Raw genomic sequence first — 22,763 nt, 5'->3', positions numbered from 1 at the left:
CATCCAAAATCTACTTATGATTGGTTCAGGGATCAGTCATAGAATATTCTTGAGTGGCCTGTTTAGGCTCCAGACTTAGATCTCATTGAAAATATTTGGTTAAATTTAAAGAAAGCAGTAGAAAAGTGAAAACCAAAGACAGATTTTTTCAGATCAGTGATCTGAAAGCCTTTTTTTCATTATTCATCAACTTATGTTCTCAGAATTACTCAAATGTGTATTAATAAACTTTCTGTAATACTTTACTGATGCATTTGTTGAATTGTTTTCACAAAATCTGGTTCTCTGCAGCAAAATGTCTTGCAGGACAAGGGGTTGAATAATTTTGATTGCAACTGTGTGAGGCTGCTCATGTCTTAACTAGTCTTTTAAATTCAGGATTGAAGAATGCGAAATAAAGGTCTTTCAAAACTTACTGAACATTAGTTTGTTTAAGTGTGTTTAATTAAGTTTTTGTTTAATTTTGAAATAAAAATCCACTTCACAAATAGAGGATAAAGCCAAAAATACAATTTATTATAAAAAGCATTTATTAACTGATAAGTTACGAACACTGAAAAAATGGACAACTCGTACATTTCCAATAAACTGTGAGAAAATATTTATTTACAGTCAAGTATGAGTTAGATCTGTGAAAACTGTACAGTGTGCAAACAACTGGGAGACTCATATGCCAGGAAAAAAAGCCAAGGTCAAGCGGACTGAACCACAGACTTGCTGTCGGGTTTCAGAGCGACGTCAATGAAGACGACTTCAGTGGACGATTTCTCTTCATGCATTGTGCTCCCCAGCCTCCAACATCCATAAATACAAAGATAGGGGGACCCACCGCCAGATCCAATGTGCCGTTTCATCTCCCACGCAATCTTAAAAAAAACGTAATTTGACAAAAATAATCTAGCAATGTCTTTTGATTGGCCTGTTTAGACCTCCTTCACTTTCCCATTGTGAGCAAATCCATTAGTGTAGTGCACAGTGCCATTTTCCAAGTGTTTGCCATTGGCCACTACTACTGGCTCAGTCACAGTGGTAATGCCGTTCTGTTTGGGTTTGTCCTCAGTGGAAACAGGTAGTCGCTTTCCCTTTATGTAGGCCTGGATCCAGAAGTTGGAAAAGAGGATGAAGAAAAAGGTGCCGTAGATCAAGATGAGATGAATGAAGATGGGAACTTGGTATTCACACTTTTCCATGAAGTAATACTGAGAGATATGGACAGTCACCAGCACAAACTGAATCTGTGGAAAATACAACAGAAAAGAAATTTAATTATTACTGTCACAGTGTAATTTTGTTAAGAAAGAAAAATAGAATAAACTAACTTAAAAGTATTATAATTTTACTTCATCTCAATTTTTATGTCATTTTCACTGATGCAAATAGTTAACTGCAGAAGAAAACTTTTTTTATCTGATAACAGCTGATAAAAACATCAGAATAATTCACAAGTAATCCATGCGATTACAGTTCGTAAATAAATCTTTTGTGAAGCAATAAACTGCTTATTTGTAATAAACAAATCCATCATTAAAACTTTCCAATCTTTAACCGTTGCTTCTGGCCACAATCCATAATCACAAATTCTCCACCCTTCTGTCCTCCCACACGACACATTTGTTGAGACATGTTTTGGACTGTTTTCACTTTAAATGATGCTTGATCTGTGCACATTTCTCTCCTGATTCAGACAAGATGACATTTTCATTGAAGAAAACAATATTTTGGACAAGAGGAGTCTAAGAGGAAGTTAATGATGAATTTGTGTACGTTAATCGATGGACTGGAGTAGTGTGGATTACTTGGGAATTATTGTGACCGTTTCATCAGCTGTTTAGACTCTCATTCTGATGGCACCCATTCACTATAAAGAATCCATCAGCAGTGTTGGGGGTAATGCATTACAAGTAACACAAGTTACACAATCAGATTACTTTTTTTCAAGTAACTAGTAAAGTAACGCAATACTTTTTAATTTTACAGAGATATTTTTTCAAATAAGTAACGCCAGTTACTTTGTTTTCCCATTTATTAACTGACTAGTCTCCTGTCCCAATGTTGAGAGGCATTTTTTGTGCTGTGTTAACATGATACTATAGTTCTAAACTAAATGTGAACATGCATTTACTCATCTCACTTGAACAAAAACAGATTCAGTCTTCACCAAAATGAATTAAAACAGTGAAATGCAAACTGAGAATATGACGCAAACCTGCAATAATTAAATTTTAAATAACAAATATCCTTTATGTATTTAATCCCATTATATTAACAAATGTCTTTGCTGCTGACCTTTGATGATCCACTTTAACCATACTAATAAGAAAAAAATACTTACAAATAAAATCTGTGCTTCATTTGTGCAAACGTGAACTTTCTTCTCCTGCGTTCTACTGTACAGACGCGAGTTTACTTTTCCTTCAGCCTGAGGTTTATTCATTTCCCTTTGGTGTGAAAGAGCTTTTACATTTGCTAAAAATAGAACTTTTTATATTAAAAACAAGCAAGCAAGCCACGTCCAGATTTTAAAAGTAACGCAAAAGAAACGGAGAAGTAATGTAATATATTGCTTTCCATAAAAAGTAACTAACACAATTAGTTACTTTTCTAGGAAGTAATGGAATATTGTAATGCATTACTTTTAAAAGTAGCTTTCCCCAACACTGTCCATTAGTGAGCAAGCGTAATGCTAAACTTGAGGAAACCGATGAAGAAACAAACTCATCTACATCTTGAATGGCCAGAGGGTGAGTCAGTTTTTAGCAAATTTTAATTTTTGGGTGAACTAATCCTCTAACGATGTGGTCACACTAGTAGTATAGTTTGTTTGATTTATTTGGTCCGGACCAAAAAGAAAAATTATACATTTGGTCCTGATCTGTTTAGCGCTGACACTGGCATTTGACAGAGAACCTACAGATAATGAACCTAAGGGCATAGTGATACGTTCACAACCTGATTGGTCGGGTTGAACTTTATTTTGTGACGGAACTCACCGAACACTCCAAACAAAAGGAAAAGTGCATTTGACTTAAAGCGGTGCTGTGGGTGTATGACATCAAAGTACCCATTCACTGATCATTCTGCTCAGCAGATACACCTAATGCCGTCTGCACGCTCAATAAGCACGCTCATTGTTGCGTGTATATGAATTTATTTTGACCACCTGGGAACTCACAAAGAGCTCATTAAAGGAGAAGTCCACTTCCAAAACAAAGATTCATATGTAATGTACTCACCCCCTTGATATCCAAGATGTTCATGTCTTTCTTTCTTCAGTTGTAAAGAAATTATGTTTTTTGAGGAAAACATTTCTGCATTTTTCTCCATATAATGGACTGGTATGGTGCCCCGATTTTGAACTTCCAAAAGGCAGTTTAAATGCAGCTTCAAACAATCCCAGCTAAAGAAGAAGGGTCTTATCTAGCGAAACGATCGGTTATTTTCATGTAAAAAAATACAATTTAAATACTTTTTTTTAATCTCAAACGCTCGCCTTGCCTTTCTCTCCCTGAATTCTGTGTATTCTGGTTCAAGACAGTTAGGGTATGTCGAAAAACTCCAATCGTATTTTCTCCCTCAACTTCAAAAATCATTTCAAAATCATCCTACATCGCTGCAGAAGTACCGACTCAGTCTTTGCAAAGTGAACATGCAAAGAAGATCAAACACCCTTAATAAAAAAGGTAAAACAGCGATATAGGACGATTTCATAGTTGAGGGAGAACATGAGATGGGAGTTTTTCGACATACCCTAACTGTCATGAACTGGAACAAAAACAGTATATAAATTGTATTCTTTTTATTAAAATAACCGATCTCTTGGCTAGGATTGTTTACAACCGCATTGGGATCATTTGAAGCTGCATTTAAACTGCATTTTGGAAGTTCAAAATCGGGGCACCATATCAGTCCATTATATGGACTGGAAAAAAGGCTGAAATGTTTTCCTTTAAAAAACATAATTTCTTTACGACTGAAGAAAGAAAGACATGAACATCTTGGATGACAAGGGGGTGAGTACATTATTTGTGAATTGTTGTTCTGGAAGTGGAGCTCTCCTTTAAAGGCACTTTACTGCCTAGTTGGTCCATGTTTGCCCTTTACTCATTTTGTTTTGGATACACCGCTTGTTCCCTTTGTGAAATCATGTCGCATAGGGTCGCATCTTGTCATTACTGCCTATTTTTGGTTCGTTTAGAAGTATTTGAGAAGAGAGTCTCTGTTGCATTCATATATCATTCAAACTGCACCAGAGTTCATTTGGAAGCGGACCCATCTTTTTAGCGGCCTCAGTCTGCTTGTTTGGTGCGCACCAAGGTTCGGATGGCAGCGGTCATGCTTGCTCAGATGAAGCGCACTAACACAGCAATCGCACCAGAGTTCGTTTTAATCAAACCAAACATGACAAGTGTGAACATACTCTAAGTCACAGAAGTTTTAAAAATTTAACAGAGTTAACACTAACCAGTTGGATAGCTGTCATGTACTTTTTCCACCACAGATACTTCTGGAACCGCGGCCCTGCAGCAGCCAGACCATAGTAGGTGTACATGATGACATGGACACAGGCGTTCACCATAGCATGAAAAGAACCCATGCCACCCGCTGTCAATTTTAACATGAAAATAAATGAAATGAGCAAATGAAACTGGACATCTTTACACTAATAAACACATCAACCTTATTTATTACCTAAAAATCCTTTATAGGAATACATTTCACAAGCTTCTAAAATCAAAGACTTGTTTTGTTTTTATATGATACACAGTTTTAGTTGGCTGATGGCTGATGTCAAGACCCTGGGTCTTGAAGTAAAACCAATTAATAAATACTGAAATCATAGACTTTTTATAGACTCACCAGGAGTAAGAGTGATGCCCCACCACCAGGTCCAGGGCAAGACAGAATGATGAAAGATGTGTAGGAACGTCACCTGACTGTGCTTCTTTCTCAACACAAAAAACACCTGGATCACAGACACAGTTGTTGTTAAACTCTGATAACAAATAATCCTGTAGTTAATAATGAAGCCTGTGGTGTGTATGCACTTTTAAAATGCACATTATTATATTCCTATGCAATGCAACATATAAATTTGCAGCACAGATAATCATAGCATGAAGACTAACAAGATAAGAATAACAAATTAGTCTTACCGTATCTAGAAGTTCAATATATTTGGAAAAATAGAACATCCAGGCTGCCCGAACCATCTGAGGATACAAGGAAAGATACAATTAGTCACAATATTCACTTTCGTTTAAAATTCTAGGGTTGATAAGATTTTTTTTTTTTTATGTTTTTGAAATATGCAGTTGAGGTCAAAAGTTTACATACATCATTCAGAATCTGCAAAATGTTAATTATTTTACCAAAATAAGAGGGATCATATAAAATGCATGTTATTTATAATGTGAATGTGAAATGTGATTCTAAAAATAACCCTGTTCAAGAGTTTACATACACTTGATTTTTAATACTGTGTTGTTACCTGAATGATCCACAGCTGTATTTTTTGTTTAGTGATAGTTTTATATAAATTACTTGTTTTACCTGAACAATTAAACTGCCTGCTGTTCTTCAGAAAAATCCTTCAGGTTCCACAAATTCTTTAGTTTTTCAGCATTTTTGTGTATTTGAACCCTTTCCTACAATGACTGTATGATTTTGAGACAACTGAGGGACTCACATGCAACTACTACAGATGGTTCAAACACTCACTGATCCAGAAGGAAAAACGACGCATTAAGAACCGGGGGGTGAAAACTTTTTGAATTTGAAGATCGGGGTAAATTTAACTTATTTTGTAGCTTCTGAAGGGCAGTACTAAATGAAAAAGAAAAATATATTTAAACAAAAATGTTCAGATTTTCATTCTGTTCAAAAGTTTTCACCCCCAGCTCTTCATGCATCGTTTTTCCTTCTGAAGCATCAGTGCATTTGAACCTTCTGTAACAGTCGCATACTGAGTCCCTCAGATGTCCTCAGTGTGAAAAAATGGATCTCACAATTATACAGTCATTGCTGGAAAGAGTTTAAATACACAAAAATGCTGAATCTTTGGTTCATTCAGGTAACAACACAGTATTAAAAATCAAGTGTATGTAAACTTTTGAATAGGGTCATTTTTATAAATTCAACTATTATTTTCTCTTGTGGACTATATGTAAATGTCTTTTATGTGAAATCTCTTATTCAGGTCAGTACTAATTAAAAAAATAACATACATTTTGTATGATCTCTCTTTTTATTGTCAAATAATTTACATTTTGCAGATTCTGCAAGGTGTCTGTAAACTGTTGACCTCAACTGTATGTCTCTCATATGTGTTTTCTTTTTTTTTTTTACATATATTTTAAAACGTAATTTATTTCTGTGATGGCAAAGCTGAATATTCAGCAGCTATGATTCCAGTTTTCAGTGTCGCATGATCCTTCAGAAATCATTCTAATATGCTGATTTGGTGTTCAAGAAACATTTTTATTATTATCAATTTTGAAAAGTTTTTTTTGCTTAATATTTTCTGAGGTTCACAGAAGAACATGAAATAAACTTACTCTGAGAGCTTGAGGACTGCTGGAGGGGTCACAGAGGTCACATCTCCAAGAGTACGTTGTTCCCCAGCCAGACATCAGGAACTGCGTTAGGCAGGTCCAAAATTACACGTTAGTACAACAATATGGTAACATGGTCTTTTAAAAGTACCATAATTTACTCAACCATATGTCATTCCTTTCTGACTTTCTTCTGTAGAACACAAAAGGCAACGTTTATCAGAATGTTTATGCTGATCATCTTCATATAATGAAAATGAATGATGACCATAGGCTGTCCAGCTTCAAAAAAAGCACAATAAAAGTATTATAAAAAATCATCTACACAACTCAAGCAGTCTGGTTGTCAGACAAAGTCATCACAAAAGTCCACTTTTATTGTGACTATTTGCCATTTTTGGAGCTTGGCAGCTATGGTTACCATTCACTTTCATTATATGGAAGAGAGCAGTGTGAAGATTCTGCTAAACATCTCCTTCTGTGATCTACAGAAGAATTACTCTTATGAGGGTCTATTATAAACGAGGGTGAGCAAATCTTCATTTTTGAATCAACTGTGTCTTTAATCCTCTAGTGGTTCTGGTGAAGTTCTGAGGTTCAATACCTTAAATTACTCTCCCAAACACGCATTCAAATAAATGAAAGAGTATCCTACCTCATAAACAATGTAGGCGTTGAAGGCCACCATTGAGAAATTATAGACAATCATAGCTGTGTTGAGGCGGAAAGGTTTCCGATTGGCCATGAATCGTGGTCCCACATATAAAACGCAGACTACGTAACCCACCAAGATGACCGTCATCTGAATGGGACTCTGCATCAGCGGATAATCCCGTACTCTGGCATCTGTGCAAATTACACAGCACATGATCAGCCACATCAAACAAGCCACATCCTTCTACAGCCATTTTTTCATTACCAGTGACCAAACTGTAGGACGGTATACAACAAATGAATGAAGTTATGATAAATCTTAAAGCTTTCATAATTTCTTATTTGCATAAGACATTAAATACACTAGTAATATTGATGGGTTTTGTTTATCTAAAAAGCATGATGCAATAAACTCTTACCGGTTCTTTTCAGAAGGTAGTCGTAGAACTTCAAGATGTTTGAAAGCACCTCTTGGAACATCTTGTCTTTATTTCTTCAGACAACCAATACACTGGAGGACATAAATAAATGTGTTAGAACAAGATGAGCAGACTGGAACAATCCAGCTAGTAAAAGCTGGTCAGCTGTTATCAGAAAGACAGAAGAGTCAGAGTCAACAATGACAGCCCAGCAAAAGCAAACAAGGAAACAGCTGGCCGAGCGAACCTGAGTGGTACATGATGTTACCAAAGCTGAACTATTACTATTACGCTCTTAGAAAAAAAGGTACAAAATGTACAAGATTCTACCTTTTGAAAGGATTCTGACCCAGTTACAGTTCTTGTACCAGTTTTTCTGAGTGTGGTTGGCACATGATGGTTGTTTTTATTCACAAATTGTACCTTAAATCTTGATAGGGCTGTAAAGGAGAGTTTTGCAGTATTTAATAGTAAATGCTTGTGCAAAAATGTTGGAAAACTTTATGAAACAAGTCACTGTACTGGTTTCCAGATACAATTGCTGAAAACCAGACCATTCATCACCACCTTTCTTGCTCTGCATGTCAAGGTTGACTAACAGAAGTTGGAATGAACAGATTATTTCTATACACTATAACAATAGGAATGCTCATTTTGGGTTCCCCAAAATACATTTCAGTCATCAGTTCCTAAAAGAATCTTTTCTGAGTGTGAAGACCACTTTAAACATTCTAAAGAATCTTTTTTCTCTAATAAAGAAACATTTTTGCAATGGTAAGATGTTAAAGGCTCATCATGGAACTGTAGATGCCACTAAAGAAGTTTATTTTTAGGAGCGTGTACTGCTCAAATCACACGTGGGATCTGACCGGGCAAACAGAACAGCACTATAAAGAGTTAAAGTCATTCTCCACAGCTGTTTGTATGTGGGTTGATGTTCGACACGAAAACAATGGACTATGATGACAAAGCACACTAAACAGACCCTTCACTGCTTTTCTGCCTACACATCTAACGCATCACCACCTGTTTCATCAAAATGTAACAGAACCGCCATAAAGGCAGAGGAAGAGGGAAACACAATTCTTGTGAAAAAAAATGAGACAACTCTTACTGTTCACTGAAAGGTCAGGCTCACAGAATTCATACAAAGTGTTTTTCTTCAATATGGTATGAGCTCTGAATTCATATAAAATGATGTCTGAAAACTCCAAGACAATCAAACAAGACATTCTAAACTCATTCATGTGGTAATGAATGATGTCATCTGTACTACCTGACCTCCAATGAATGACTAATAGTGCAACAGTGCAGAGCCAGTCAAACTGGTGAGGTGGAGAAACGTAGATATTTATCCTGTCATAGAATCAGATTAACTCACTAGACAGGAACTGCTAATGACAAGATAAAAATAAACAGTCAATCCTACACAGAAATAAAGAATTAAACACAAAAAAAAAACAAAATCCTGACAGATTTTTGGCCTATGCTGAACGGATCTAATGTCTCAGTCGCCTACATAAGAAGTAAACAAACAAACTACCCCAACAAATAAATCGAGGGATTCCCATTCATAACGCAGCTTATTAAAAATACAAAAGTATATTTTAAGCTTACCTGCTGTCTTTCTGTTGATACAGTCACTTCAGCCAAAAATAAATAAATAAATATATAAAAAACAAACTGAAACAACACTGCCCCACAGGGGCAAATAAATAGATGGGAGACCCAGGGAAGCAGTGGAAACAGTCTCTGAACTTTGGTTCTTCCCAGTGTCCTTATCCTTTCTTTCAGTGGCCCTGAACCACAGCAGTTTTCACCAGTGAACTGAGTGATAGAATAAGGAGGTATGTATTCCAGTGGGAGTTTTGCCAAGGCAGTGACAGGCCGCACTCCCTGCCCAATATAAACCTGACCAGCAGCTCATTCTAAAGAGACAACACCCGCCTGGTTTCGGGATTGCAACCTGCATTCATCGGACAGGATCCGCCCTCTAAACTCAGTAATTGGCTCTTGAGAGTGAGGCTGGTCGGTGATTGGCTCTGATACTGGTTCGGTTTTTTATTATGCATTGGAAGTAGGCGAGAATGGAGCGGTGACTGTTTAACAATGAAAAGGCTTTTGTTTCCCTTGGGTTACAAATATGGGCCTATCCAGGGAGAGTAAGGCCAATACGCAAAGACCTATGATGATGATAAAAAAAAAATAATATACACAATTTACAATTATCCTAGGTTCATCATTAAAAAAAAATGATCAAAATGATTATAACATTAAAATTCATTATTAAATCAAATATATAAAATGTATTATAGCATTTACTAATCTTTAAATTTTTAGTTTTCATTGAAATTTTAGTTTAAATTTTAGTCATTTGTTATGTTTTTGGATTTTTTTTTGTTTAGCTTCATTTTTTATTTTAGTAATTTTAGTACTTCAACTGTCAAGTCAATTTATTTTTTCAAGGTTTTCATTAAATAATTTTATTTCAAATCAATTTTATTTCTAATAATGATAAAACGATTTATTTATTTCTAATAAACTCATAATCTAAGGAGATTTTGCCACACATAATATGTCATAAACGTACACTAGTCACTTCTTCTAAGACAAAGACCTCTAGTATATATTATATATATCTGTTTACTTTCATGTGTAATTGGGCTTATAGATAATCTGGGCTATATTTCTTCAAACTAGATATGCTATATCAGAATGAAATGTGTTTTAAATTAAAACAGCAACAATGACAGACATATCATACATGTCTATAAGCGTAAGTCACTGAGCCCTCCGACTCTGAGACACCATGTGGCACACGTTTTACACAGGGACACTACCAGTCAGTTTCACTGGATTCCCGTAGCACTGGTCTGACCCGTTCCTCAGACGTTGAGGACAGGGTGTGGGATCCGTCAAACTGACGCACTCTTGTAGCAGTCCGGGAGGAGGTGAAGAATGACAAAAATCCTGACATGAGTGGGGAGTCTCTGTGCTCAAGCCACTTTCTCACAAAAAGCAGTTTGATAACTGACACACTGAGTGCTGTGGCACAAAAAAATTACATTTAATCAAATTTCACGTCTACAAAAGTACATATTCATACCTGGGTAATCTCATCATTTAAGACTAAAATACCCTGTTCTACAGCAAAAGTGCTCTATGGGTTAGCAGGTATTTTCCAATATGGCAAATATAGTCCTGATATGATTATGAAGAGTTTTGTGAACTTCCTGTGGTTGAGAACAGACGCTGAACCATTTTAGATCAAGAGATGAGAAGAGACAGTAGAGATAAAGATCCTTTTACATACTTTAACACATCTCTGAACACGTATAGAGAACTTCTGTGAACTTTGTACACCCTTTTATATCAAAGCAAATTATAATAATAATTACAATAATACACATATTTAGTTTAAAATGATAAACACAAGTATGTTTATGTGTATATATATATATATATATATATTATAATATATAATATGTAATTTGTTACCCCGCTGACTTAATTTTTAGTTTCATCAACTTGAAATTTTAAGTTACTTAATGTTAATTTAAGTGACAACTGGAATATTTTAGTTTATTTATTTATTTATTTTTTTTACTGAGGTACAAAAAACTACTTTTAGCAATAATAATAATAATAATAATAATAATAATAATAATAATGGGGGATTTGGGAGAATTTGATTAAACAAAAATGAACGAATGAAGGAATCAGTAAATCATCAATATTTTTGTTAACACTGTTACAGTCTTTCAATTTTAAATGTACATTTCTGCTAAAAGTGAAATTTGTCACTTTTTATGAGTAGGACAAGCTATTTGCTTCAGAGCTAATAGACATGAACCACAAGCCACAAAACTCCAATTTTGATTTCACTGTGTCTTTAAAATAGATAAAAATTTCACTTACACAGAAGTAGAGGTAAGCAGGAAAGAATGAATGATGATATCTGAACCATCCAGGCGCAATCAATAGAAAAAGCATTTTACTTGGAGAGCATTCAACTATTGTAGCCATCAGGTGATGTTACAAAAACAAAAACAAAAACAAAAACGTCAGTCTGATTCAATTATTAATAACTGCAGGACATGAAGGGGAAAACTTTTGACGGGCAGCAGCACAGCAACCTGTGCTATGAGCATTCCTAATCATGTTTATATAATCCATACAAATTATAAAGACAATATATGCATCTTTACTTTAAACTTTAAACACTACTGTTTAAAAGCTTGGGGGCGGTAAGAAATTTTACATGTTTTTTCAGGCTCTTACACTCAACAAGCCTGCATTTATTTGATCAAAAAATTGTTAAATATTATTACAGTTTGAAATAACCTTCTACTTTAACATATTTTTAAATATGTTAAATGTAATTTTAATGTAATTTAATGTAATTTATTCCTGTGACGGCAAACCTGAATTTCCAGCAGCCATTACTCCAGTCTTCAATATACTGATTTGCTGCATAAGAAACATTTTTTCAGGTATTCCGAAGAACAGCATTTATTTTAAAATAGAAACTTTTTGTTTATAATATTATAAATGTGTTTATTGTCATCTTTAATTAATTTAATGCATCCTTTCTGAATAAAAGTATTAATTCCTTTAAAAAAAAAAAAAACAAATCTTACTGACCCCAAACTTTTTGAATGATATGGGTTCACAAAAGATGCATATGTGTACAGTAATCAGAAGAATCTTTAAGTTATAGGCCTGTCCAGGTGTGATTTTTTTTTTTTTGTAAAAGTTATGAGTAACACTCCTTTGTGTGACATTCCTTACTGTTATCATCATTCTATTCTTAACACCTCACACCTGAGGATCATATGTAAACTTTTCCTTCACAGCACTTCAACTCAACACCTGACTGACCGAGATAAACGTGGCTATGACGTTTTGCTATTATCTCCTGACCTTAATTACATATTCTCATCACTTTCCTTCAGTTCCCAGTTCTATTTATGTTTCAACTGCTATAACCCGACCTCTACAGACCATATCACATCAGAAGACCAGCCACAGCAGTTATGATTATGCCTTTAACTCTTAGGTAGACAACAAAAGTTTACAAAAATTGTGCAGTAGATGTATTGATAAATTTCTACCACCCTATATATACTCAAATTTTTGGACTTTTAGCCAATTAATATTTTAGAAGAGCAGTCCCCAACACACTGGGCATTAAATAGGTCAAAATGAACAGCTAGTGACCTGGGAGAGTCTGAAAGCAAAATCAGTCATACGTGATTCAATTTAAAGAATCAGCTGTCTCTTATTTCTCTCATTACTCTACTGAATAAACCTTTGCTTCTTGTTTCTGCCCTCGTGACTGAAAAATAAATTAATTTAATTTTGAATTGCTTAAATGGACACATTTTTGAGACTCAGACTGATGACTAGACCCAAATGGATGCTATGAATTGCTGGTGAGACTTGCAGAAACAGAAGGGTGCTGATCTGCCAAGGGGCTGCATTCATATGCTAATACAGATACATCAGCAGATTCTGAAAAGAAATGATGCTGGATTATCAGGTTTCACCAAAAAAAAAAAAAAAAAAAAAGACAGAGACCTTTAAATAGTTTTAGCTAATAGTCTCTTGAATGAGAGGGAATAGCCACTAACAAAAGTAGTGAAACTGGACTGTCTCTTTCAACTGATGGGTTTAATTTGTTGGTGGTCACACATCAGCATTACATCTTTCAATTATTTTGACAATTTCATTTAGATGCGTGCAGTTCATTTAAATTCAAGGAGTTCATAAACATCTTAAATACTCCACAATAAATATATCTTTAAATATCTGAAAATATTTCTATATTGTGACATATCTTTAAATATTTGTTAAAAACTGACAACTAGGACATTTTAGTATTTTCTTCTATTACACACTTCATAGATTTAAAAAAAAAAAGTTATTTATTTATTTATTTTTACTTTAATTTACTTTACTTTAATTTAATTTAATTTAATTTTTTTGAGTGAGTGTGCGTAACTGACATACATCTCAGTGGATATATATATATTTTTTTTTTACCAACAAACATTTTAGGTTTTAGATTTATTTAAATTTTAAAATAAATACGCTAAATATACCATTCAAAAGTTTAGGAATGGTACGAATTTTTAAATGTTTTTTGAAAGAAAAGCAGCCAATACTCCAGACTTCTCCATTACTCCATTGTTACATGATCTTTCACAGACCATTCTAATATGCCTAATAAATAAGTGTTTTTCTAAAGAACCCTCATGCAATTCACAGATTCTACTGCACAGCCCTTAATTTTGAAACACTTAAATTCTTCTAAAATCTTTTGTCATTTTATATCATCGTACATCAGTTTTGGGGCAGTTCTGGACACTGATGTTGTTGGTTAAGAATGACACAACAACACAGATTGTAGTGCCAGTGTTGTGCCCATTTTCGACCCCCGCCAAATTATTACCCCCTCTTGTTGAAATCGCTACCTGATTGCCTGAATCCTAACCCCACCCCTAATCCTAAACCTACAAATACTGGGGGGCGGGGGCTGGGTAGTAATCTGGCGAAGGTCAGAATTGGGCACAACACCAGCGTCTATCAGTGAAAGCACAGCCAAAATATCACCAACTGAAACTTCAGTACACAACACGAATGAACAATGAATTTAGTCAGGAGAGCAAAAAGGATGTCTGACGACTACAGCCACAGAAAGCAGAGCCACACCTAACTCATTTATGCAACGTCATACTATGGGTCCCAAAGCGATTGTGTCACCTACTCCATCACGGATGCTATTTAGGGCGGATGGTATGTGATTAGGAAACAGGGAATGTCTTCTGCTTAGAACAACTAACTAAAGCATTATTCAAATTTCTAAACTAAAACGTAGTTCAGTCACTAGAACCAAAACATATTTTGCCAAAACATATTTAATAGAGAAATCTGAAAGTTTAAACACATTGAGTGATAATACCATGCATTAACCAGTTTAAAAGTTTGGGTCATTGCAAATACACATGTGCTGACAAACATCTGTAATGAAAGCTGGTAGACCATCCTAAAGCAGTAACAAACCAGCATCTTCGAGTGGTCAAGCCTGTTTGTGGAACAAGGGTCGCTGCTCAGACCAGCTAGAAACCAGTCGCCATGTTCCAAAACACAAACACCAGCCTAAGCTAGATTTTCCAGAAGGGAGAACATTATTCATATGTGTCAGTTTCGACAGCAAATTTCTTCGTACTCTTTTCACCACTAAAAAAACACACTAATATTTGCTGAATCTGATAGACACTGAAGCAACTGTACGCTCAATGATTTATGCAAGTCTTCAAGTCTGTAACAAAGCACAATTTTACACCTCTGTCAGCTCTTTAGTCACTTAAACCATATTCAAATCCATTAGCAATGCCACAATACACAAAGTTATACAATAAGGCACCAAAAGTCACATGGTAATGTTACCCTTTTTTTGTAAGAATACTATTTTGAACTCTGAGTGATAACATTAACATAAAAATATAACAAATGTTTTAACTTAATTGAAGAGATTCATTAAGGAGACAAAATTAAAAAAATCTGTGTAAAGTGCAACGTCCCTGGTGAAGAAAACAGCATATGCTGGTAGGTGTGTTTTGATGCTGGAATGCTGGTTAGGTAGGTTTTGATGCTGGTGTAAGCTGGTCCTTTGCTGGTTATGTTGCTGGTCAAGGACCAGCATAAACCAGCTAAGGACCAGCATAAACCAGCAAAGGACCAGCTTAAACCAGCATCAAAACCCACCTAACCAGCATCCCAGCATCAAAACATACCTACCAGCATATGCTGTTTTTTTCACCAGGGGTGGGTTACAGATATGTTCATTCACAGGTCACCATGGTTCGCCATCTTCCATGTCAAAAGATTCAACCCATTATAAATGTACTGCTTTGCTAATACAGTATTGTAAAGCCACAAATGTCATCTTACAGAATAAATCACGAACAAGTTTACAACAGATAAACTGCATGCCCACCTGATCAATCGTGCGTCATGACGCAGGAAACGCTCTGGATGTCCGGAAGGTCTGGGGTTTTTTTGTATCTATTATGTTTTGAGTCGTTTGTTTTAATTTATTATGTCACTTAGTTTGTATCAGGACATCTATAAAAAGATGTTTTTGCTAAGAGCCACACGACATGATTTATATGCTCTTAAGTAGCGCTATTAAAAGGAGTGTACGTCTCATATGACTTTGATGAGCTTAATGGGATTCGTGTGATGCTACTTGGCTACTTCTACATTGTGTAGTAATAAACCGCCAGTAGGCGTCGCTGTACTACAGTCAAAAAAAAAAAAAAAAAATCTTCCACCAACAGGGCACTGATTCTTGAGACGTGGGACAAAACATGTCCAGCAATTGTAACTGCAATTAGGTTTAAAAAAGAAAATATTTTCAAGTGTAAATACTGTGAGGGATTAATAATAGAATGTATTTAACACAATTATCTCTATAATTATTTCTATAAATTTAATTTTATCATTATTATATCAAATCTATGACACACTGTCTTCTCACTACATCAAAACCAGCGTGTCCACAGAGAGGGGTTCAATCGTTCAAAAGCAATAAAATGGATAATTTTTTTTTTTTTAATTATGTTTAATCAAAAGCAACGCTTCATAATATCTCATATCGAAGCATGGTTGTTCATAAGGCACAAGCATTTTGTCAACGCTGTCAGACATTCATGAAAATGTAAAAAAAAAAAAAAGAAAGAAAGAAATCAGGGAATTTCAGGGGCAGCTGTCACTCTAACAGACACCCTTGCCACATTTCTCCTCTGCAGAGTACATCAAAGACTTTATAGTTTTAGAATATTTTAAATCCAAATGTTAATATTTCCTGTGTCACAACCATGATATGTCAACACCCTCTTCCAGTTTCTGAGGAAATTATTTGAAATGTTTAGATCATTTTATTCTCCTGAAACAGGTTCTGTTCGCAGAACATTTCTAATAATGTATAAACACTAAATATGTGACCTGACAACTTATATTTCTTTTGTGAACTTCTAGCAGAGTTAGGGTTGAGGAAAAATAAGATTCTTCTTATTATATTAATATTTTAATAAAACACACTGTATCTATACATAATACAGTTTGCTTGTGTTCTGATCATGTGTGTTCTGTTCATTTTTGGATCATTTGTTAAGATGTTTAAATGTGAATATTAAGATCATGGTGAAACTGAGATGAGGTACAATGTAAATAAATAGAGGTAACTAGGCTAACTGTTTTATTTGTTCAACTGTTTTTAAACTTTACCTTGTTACCATAGCAGATGCACAGCAGACACACTGTTCTGAGATTAGAGAAAATAGATAATTTGTGTTTCAATGATATATCAAAATACTTAAATATGAATCTTGAAAAAAAGGTTTATAAATAATGACATACTGTTTGTTGTGTTTGTTTTTTTAGTACAGTAATTTATTCAGTGTATTTGATAGTTAAAATAACTACAAATTCAGGTTTTCGTCACCACCATCAGATGTGTCAACTCTCCGTCAGATGAATATTTTGATAATATTTAATTATGATATTTTATATATGCTGAGGAATTGCTGGTCACATGTGAAAATGTAATCTGTCTGCTGACATGAGAATGTGTTTTGAAATGTTAAAAACATCTTGATTACAAAATAAGTGACACATTTTGGTAAAAAAGAGAAAAGCTGTGAGGTTGGATCAAAGCATAGCTTAGTAGCTTAATACATGTAGATACAAAAATGTAATTTCATTTGTCTCAATAGCCTACAAGGTTTTATTTTTTCAATATTTTACCATGTTTTGTCCTACTTCTTAATCAGTGTGGATACAAAATAAGTTTAAAAAAAGCATTATTAAGTAAAAAAAGATTGTATTTGTTTGTAAATAATGACAGAAAAGGGAGCCAATTCATGAGGTCATACTACATTGTAAATGAGCTATATGAGGTATAAAATATATTTATAATGAAATATATATAATTTACATATCAAATTGTAGTTTCTGAATCTCTTATGCTCACCAATTTATTTGTGAAACATTATTACAACATACAGTATGTTTTCTATTTTAAATCAATTTATTCCTGTGATGGAAAAATGGTAATTTATTCATTAAAAAAAGTGTCTAAATCCTAATCTAAATAACCCCATTTTTTTTGAATGGTAGTGTAGTTATAGGTAAGGTTAATATTATAAAATAATACCTTGGCCTGACATATAAAAAATATTCTTGTCTTTTGAACACAGATTAACCTTTCAATTAAATTCTACTTTTATTATATAGTTGGCCCTTACCTCATCTTTTTATGGTGTTCATTTATTATATTCATTTGTTTACTGTTTTAAGTTCAGAATTGTCAATGTGTCAGACTTAGTGCTATATTTTGTTAATGACACTGAATAATCAAGCCTGTTCTAACTCTCGAAACCATTGTTGCTAGACTTCACACAATCTCATTGTCTCTTGCAGTTTCCGTCTCCCAGAGAGGCAGCCTTGCAGACCTGTGATATGGATATAGAGCAGGTAGCTCACCTCTCTGGTAATTGAGTTCACAGCTGGTAGCTTTGCCTCAGCAGACTTCTCACCCAGGAGGGTACAAAGGCCATCCTCTTCCCCAGCAGGTCAAAGTGGCTCATCAATAGCACGGACTTAAATAGATGTTGCAATTACGTGTCTCAGGTCCAATGGGCTAATTATTGTCGGGGGCTGTAAGCTCTTTAGTGCTGGCAGCCCACACTGTTCATTTATCCTGCTGCATCCTCCTCAGATAGCAGGGTGTATAAAGTGGCGGCTGCGCTGCAATGTTTCTCCAACGTTCATTTAACACAGAACATCGTCTCCTACACGTCATTGAGAGCTTTCAATACTCGTTTCCTCCATGACTGTAATATTGTTTGCAGATGTGGGCTGTTAATGATTCTGCCTGTGTGAAATATTTTCATGCTATATTTCATGCTGCTGACAGTTTATGTAGATAAATACTTATGCAAAAATATACACTTTTAATCAACACAGTATAACACCAAGTCATTTAAGCTTCAGGGATATCAGTATATCAAGCATAAGTGATTGCTGTGAATCAGTTTTACCTGCTTTGGTACAAATGAAAGTGACGACAGTTTCCTTATCCTTCCTTACTGATTTGTCTGTAGTTTTGCATTTTGATAGGGTCCTTCTCACTACTTGTCAGGTAGTCCCGCTCCTCCCGGATGGCACATCCATAGATGCCGTCACAAGGAGGTTTGGTGTGTCTCCCAGCACAGTCTCAAGAGCATGGAGGATATACCAAGAGACAGGCTGTTATACAAGGAGAGGTAGACAGGGCCATAGAAGGGCAACAAGAAGGAACTATAGGAGCACTGCCAGAGCCCTACAAAATGACCTCCGGCAGGCTACTAATGTGCAGACTTCATTAGGGTGGTATGAGGGCCGGACGTCCTGTAGTGGGACCTGTGCTTACACGCCCACACTGATTTGTGGTGGTGGCAGTGGTGCCAAGTTCTCTTCACAAATGTGTGTAGGTTCACACTGAGTACTATATGTGACAGATGTGAAAGAGTCTGGAGATGCTGTGGAGAATGTTAAGCTGCCTGGAACATCATCCAGGATGACTGTTTGGAAGTGGATCATTGCTGGTCTAAGGTGGGTTGGGCCTCCACATGCTTCCCAACAGTACCCTTAAAGCGTTAGTTCACCCAAAAATGAAAATGATCCCATTATTTACTCACCCTCAAGGCATCCTAGGTGTATATTACTTTGTTCTTTCAGACGAATGCAATCAGAGTTATATTAAAAAGTATTCTGGCTCCTTCAAGCTTTATAATGCAATGGGCGGGTGTTTCTCTTCATCAGTCCAAAACAAGTCAAATAAAGCACATCCATCCATAATAAAAAGTACCTCACACAGCTCCGGGGGGTGAATAAAGGCGTCCTGTAGTGAATCTATGTGTTTTTATAAGAAAAAATATGCATATTTAAAACATAATAATCACTTTAATCTAGCATGCGCTAACAGTTGTACACAGAAGCAGCTCTGGGCAGATGACGTATGATGTCGGCATTGCACATGCGCCTGTGAATCTGGACCAAGGAAGCAAAGGAAGCAAAGTTTCTTTATTTTAGCAAAGGACAACTAGTCTCCTCTTGGCTTATATCGAAATCCTCCGACATTTTTCTTTACAAATCCTCATTTTGTACTTCTAATTTGTGACCGTTGTTTTGTTTTGATCTCTGTTTTTTGAGCAGCAAATCAGAATATTAGAATAATTTCTGAAGAATCATGTGACTGGAGGAATGATGCTAAAAATGAAAATCACACAATTAAATTACATTTTAAAATATATTCATATAGAAAAAAGTTATTTTAAATAATAAAAATATTATTTTTTTTACTGTTTTTTGCTGTACTTTGGATAAAATAAATGCAGGCTTGGTGAGCAAAAGAGACTTCTTTAAAAACATTAAAAATCTTACTGTTCAAAAACATTTGACTAGTAGTGTATATACAGAGAGACATGACCATGCAAAATCTGCTTGGCATGGTATTTAAAAACTGATGCTTTTAGTATTTACAAAAATAGCTTGCATATCAGCAATCAAGCAATTCTGAGAAATTACAAGAAACATGACAAGCAGTTGAAGGTATATCTCTATAAATCAGATTAGTACCTTGGCATAAGTCAGGCTGAGGAACATGTTTCTGTGGAGGAGTCTGACTGTTTGTGCAGAAAATGTCCAGATAGTTCAGTCTGTGATAGCGGACTCCTTCATGCAGGTCTGACTGACAAGAATAATGATTTGATGGGACTGCTGGAGAGGATGAAGATGTGTGTGGTAGAGCAGGAGGGCACAACTCCACATCTCAACAGAATAAAAACAAGCCAGTTCACATGCAGGTTCAGGAAGCTGGAAGAAAATCTTGTATAAATAGCAATACCTCAGAATTGAAATGTTGTTATTAAAAAGTATAGAGCTACATGGCATACATGCAGCATTGTGATGTAATTGTTCATTAAACTAATAATTCAGTCTGGCTGCAGTTTTGTGTTAAAATGTCATATTTACAAACATACAACTCAACTGTGCCTTAGTATTTTAGTTGTTGGCCACACACTTTCACAGTAAACTGGTTAATGTGTATGCTCACTGTTATATCCAGCACTGGCAAGCTTTGCTTTGCACATTACTGACACATTGTGTGAAATAATGGACTAGTAACGTGTGACGAATCAAATTACTGCTCTGAATTATTTAACAATTATTATCTCTATTCACAGCAATACTCCAAACAAAGGCCGCAATTTGGCAACATAAAAATTATGATCACGTAAACAAAACAAGTCATCCAAAATTAAAAGCTACTGATGTTCATCCTTCATTCATTCAGCTTTTTATTTAGTTTTCACAAGGAACAGATACATTTCCACCTTTCAAATCAGTATTAACATGGGTTGTTAATCACCAAACAAAATGAAAAGATATACAATATACACTATATACTGGTCAGTAAGATTTTATTTTATTTTTTATTTAAAGATATTAATACTTTTAGTCAGCAAGAATTTATTATTATAATAAGTGATATTAAAGACATTTAAAATGTTACCAAAAAATGATATTTTATCAAAATGCTGTTTTTTAAACTTCATCTATATTCACAGAAGAATCCTGTATGTTTTCCTCAGATATTATTTAATTATCAAAAATGATTTAAACATTGATAATATTCTGAAATATTATCTTGAGCACTGAATCAGCATATTAGAATGATTTCTGAAGGATCATATGACACTTAAGGCTGGAGAAATGGCTTTCAGCTTTACAAACACAAGAATAAATTTGATTTTAACATGTATTAAAACTGAAAACAGTTATTTTAAACTGTAATAATATTTCACAATATAACTGCAACCCCAAATAGATTTTTCGTTATTCTGTCAGTTTTATACATTAATGTTGATTCTGCTGTAATGTATATTTTAAATTTCTAACAGATATTTTTTATCACATCTGTTGAGTTACATCTGTTTTGTCTATGGCTTTGACTTAATTTTCCCGTGGGTGGTGAAAAAAAATTGGCTTATTGTATGTACGCCTTCTCTAATGATACTTTTGATGTGTATGTCTCGGGGATGAATTACCATCTGTTGAATTCACAAAAAAATGAGCACTATTGATGTAATTCATTTTAGTTACCTAACGTAATTGAATTTTTGTTACATAAGTTCCTCTGTATTATTTTTCCAGGAAAGATACATTTTTAAATTGAATTTTATGCTTAACTACACTGTACAGTATTGAAGGGCCCAGATCACAAACAGGAAATGTGTCACTTCTTCTTCTTCACCCGTTAACGTCATTTGTTACCCAACTCTCTGGTGTTAATCCCGCTCACCCCCGGCTCCTTCTGTTGCCATGGATATGCCATCCCTATGGCAACTCGGGGCCTTTGTGGATGGTCTTGGGTCCTGACGGCGGAGGACTCATTACACATTCCCTTCCAGCTCCAAGTCAAATCAGTCAAAACGGACGAGCTCATCTGCCTGCTATAGTACAGGAACCTTTGTGAAAATGTGCCACAGCATGGCTTTATAAACACATTAGTGAGTCTGATCATCAGTCTTAAACGCATCCACATTAAAGAGACCAAATGAAGAAGATGACCTTTCCATTTCTAATATGGAAGAGATTAAAAACACTGTACTGAAGCAAACCCCTTTAATGTCCCTGCTGAATTTGAATTAGCTGAATGACACAGTTGTTTACAAAGAGGAACAGCATTACTGTCTGCGTTCAAATTTTATTGCACCCTCACTTAGTAGTGACAAGTAGTTGGTGTTTAAAAGCCAATTAATATTCAGTAACATTGATTTAATTGCACTAAAAACTAAATTTAAACTCTGAGCTGGATAATGACAAACTTTGCAACATCAATGCGTTACTGAACTGAAACAACAACTGAATAAACACTGAAGCAGCCACGACATTGTTTTCAAAAGTCTCAGTTTTGGTCCATTTACGCTGAAACGCAACCCCGGAGTTTTCCAACTAAAACGGGATCTGCAGCGTTTTCAAGCGTTTCAAGCGTTTTTGTCGAGGGTCGAAAATGCCGGAGTAGTGT

The 22,763-nt window shown here is 35.1% G+C and overlaps 1 protein-coding gene across 2 annotated transcripts; it reads right to left on the bottom strand.

Annotated features, from left to right (window-relative positions):
* Positions 1–495: 495 nt before the first annotated feature.
* elovl1a (ELOVL fatty acid elongase 1a) lies at positions 496–15,851 on the bottom strand. Of its 2 annotated transcripts, none has more exons than XM_051122116.1 (8): positions 15,627–15,851; positions 7,625–7,716; positions 7,207–7,397; positions 6,555–6,635; positions 5,154–5,210; positions 4,858–4,963; positions 4,463–4,602; positions 496–1,235 (listed from the first exon to the last, which is right to left on the bottom strand). In XM_051122116.1, exons 2-8 carry the CDS (start codon positions 7,683–7,685, stop codon positions 924–926), a joined length of 948 nt encoding a protein of 315 aa, XP_050978073.1. In that variant the 5' UTR covers positions 7,686–7,716; positions 15,627–15,851; the 3' UTR covers positions 496–923. The 2 variants fall into 2 exon arrangements, with proteins under 2 accessions (XP_050978073.1, XP_050978064.1); XM_051122107.1 differs by lacking the exon at positions 15,627–15,851 and adding an exon at positions 9,242–9,552.
* Between the last annotated feature and the right edge of the window lie 6,912 nt (positions 15,852–22,763).

Source organism: Labeo rohita, chromosome 2, assembly GCF_022985175.1.
Source record: "Labeo rohita strain BAU-BD-2019 chromosome 2, IGBB_LRoh.1.0, whole genome shotgun sequence".
Lineage (NCBI taxonomy): Eukaryota > Metazoa > Chordata > Actinopteri > Cypriniformes > Cyprinidae > Labeo > Labeo rohita.
The sequence above is the reverse complement of the archived record's forward strand: the minus strand, read 5'-3'. Positions and strand labels throughout refer to the sequence as shown.

Coding starts and splice junctions, on each gene's coding strand:
- elovl1a (XM_051122116.1), bottom strand. CDS start 7,685: ATGTTCCAAGAGGTGCTTTCAAACATCTTGAAGTTCTACGACTACCTT. Junction 4,964..5,153: donor ATATTGAACTTCTAGATACG/GTAAGACTAATT, acceptor TCTGTGATCCAG/GTGTTTTTTGTGTTGAGAAA. Junction 1,236..4,462: donor ACATGACAGCTATCCAACTG/GTTAGTGTTAAC, acceptor TATTTTCCACAG/ATTCAGTTTGTGCTGGTGAC.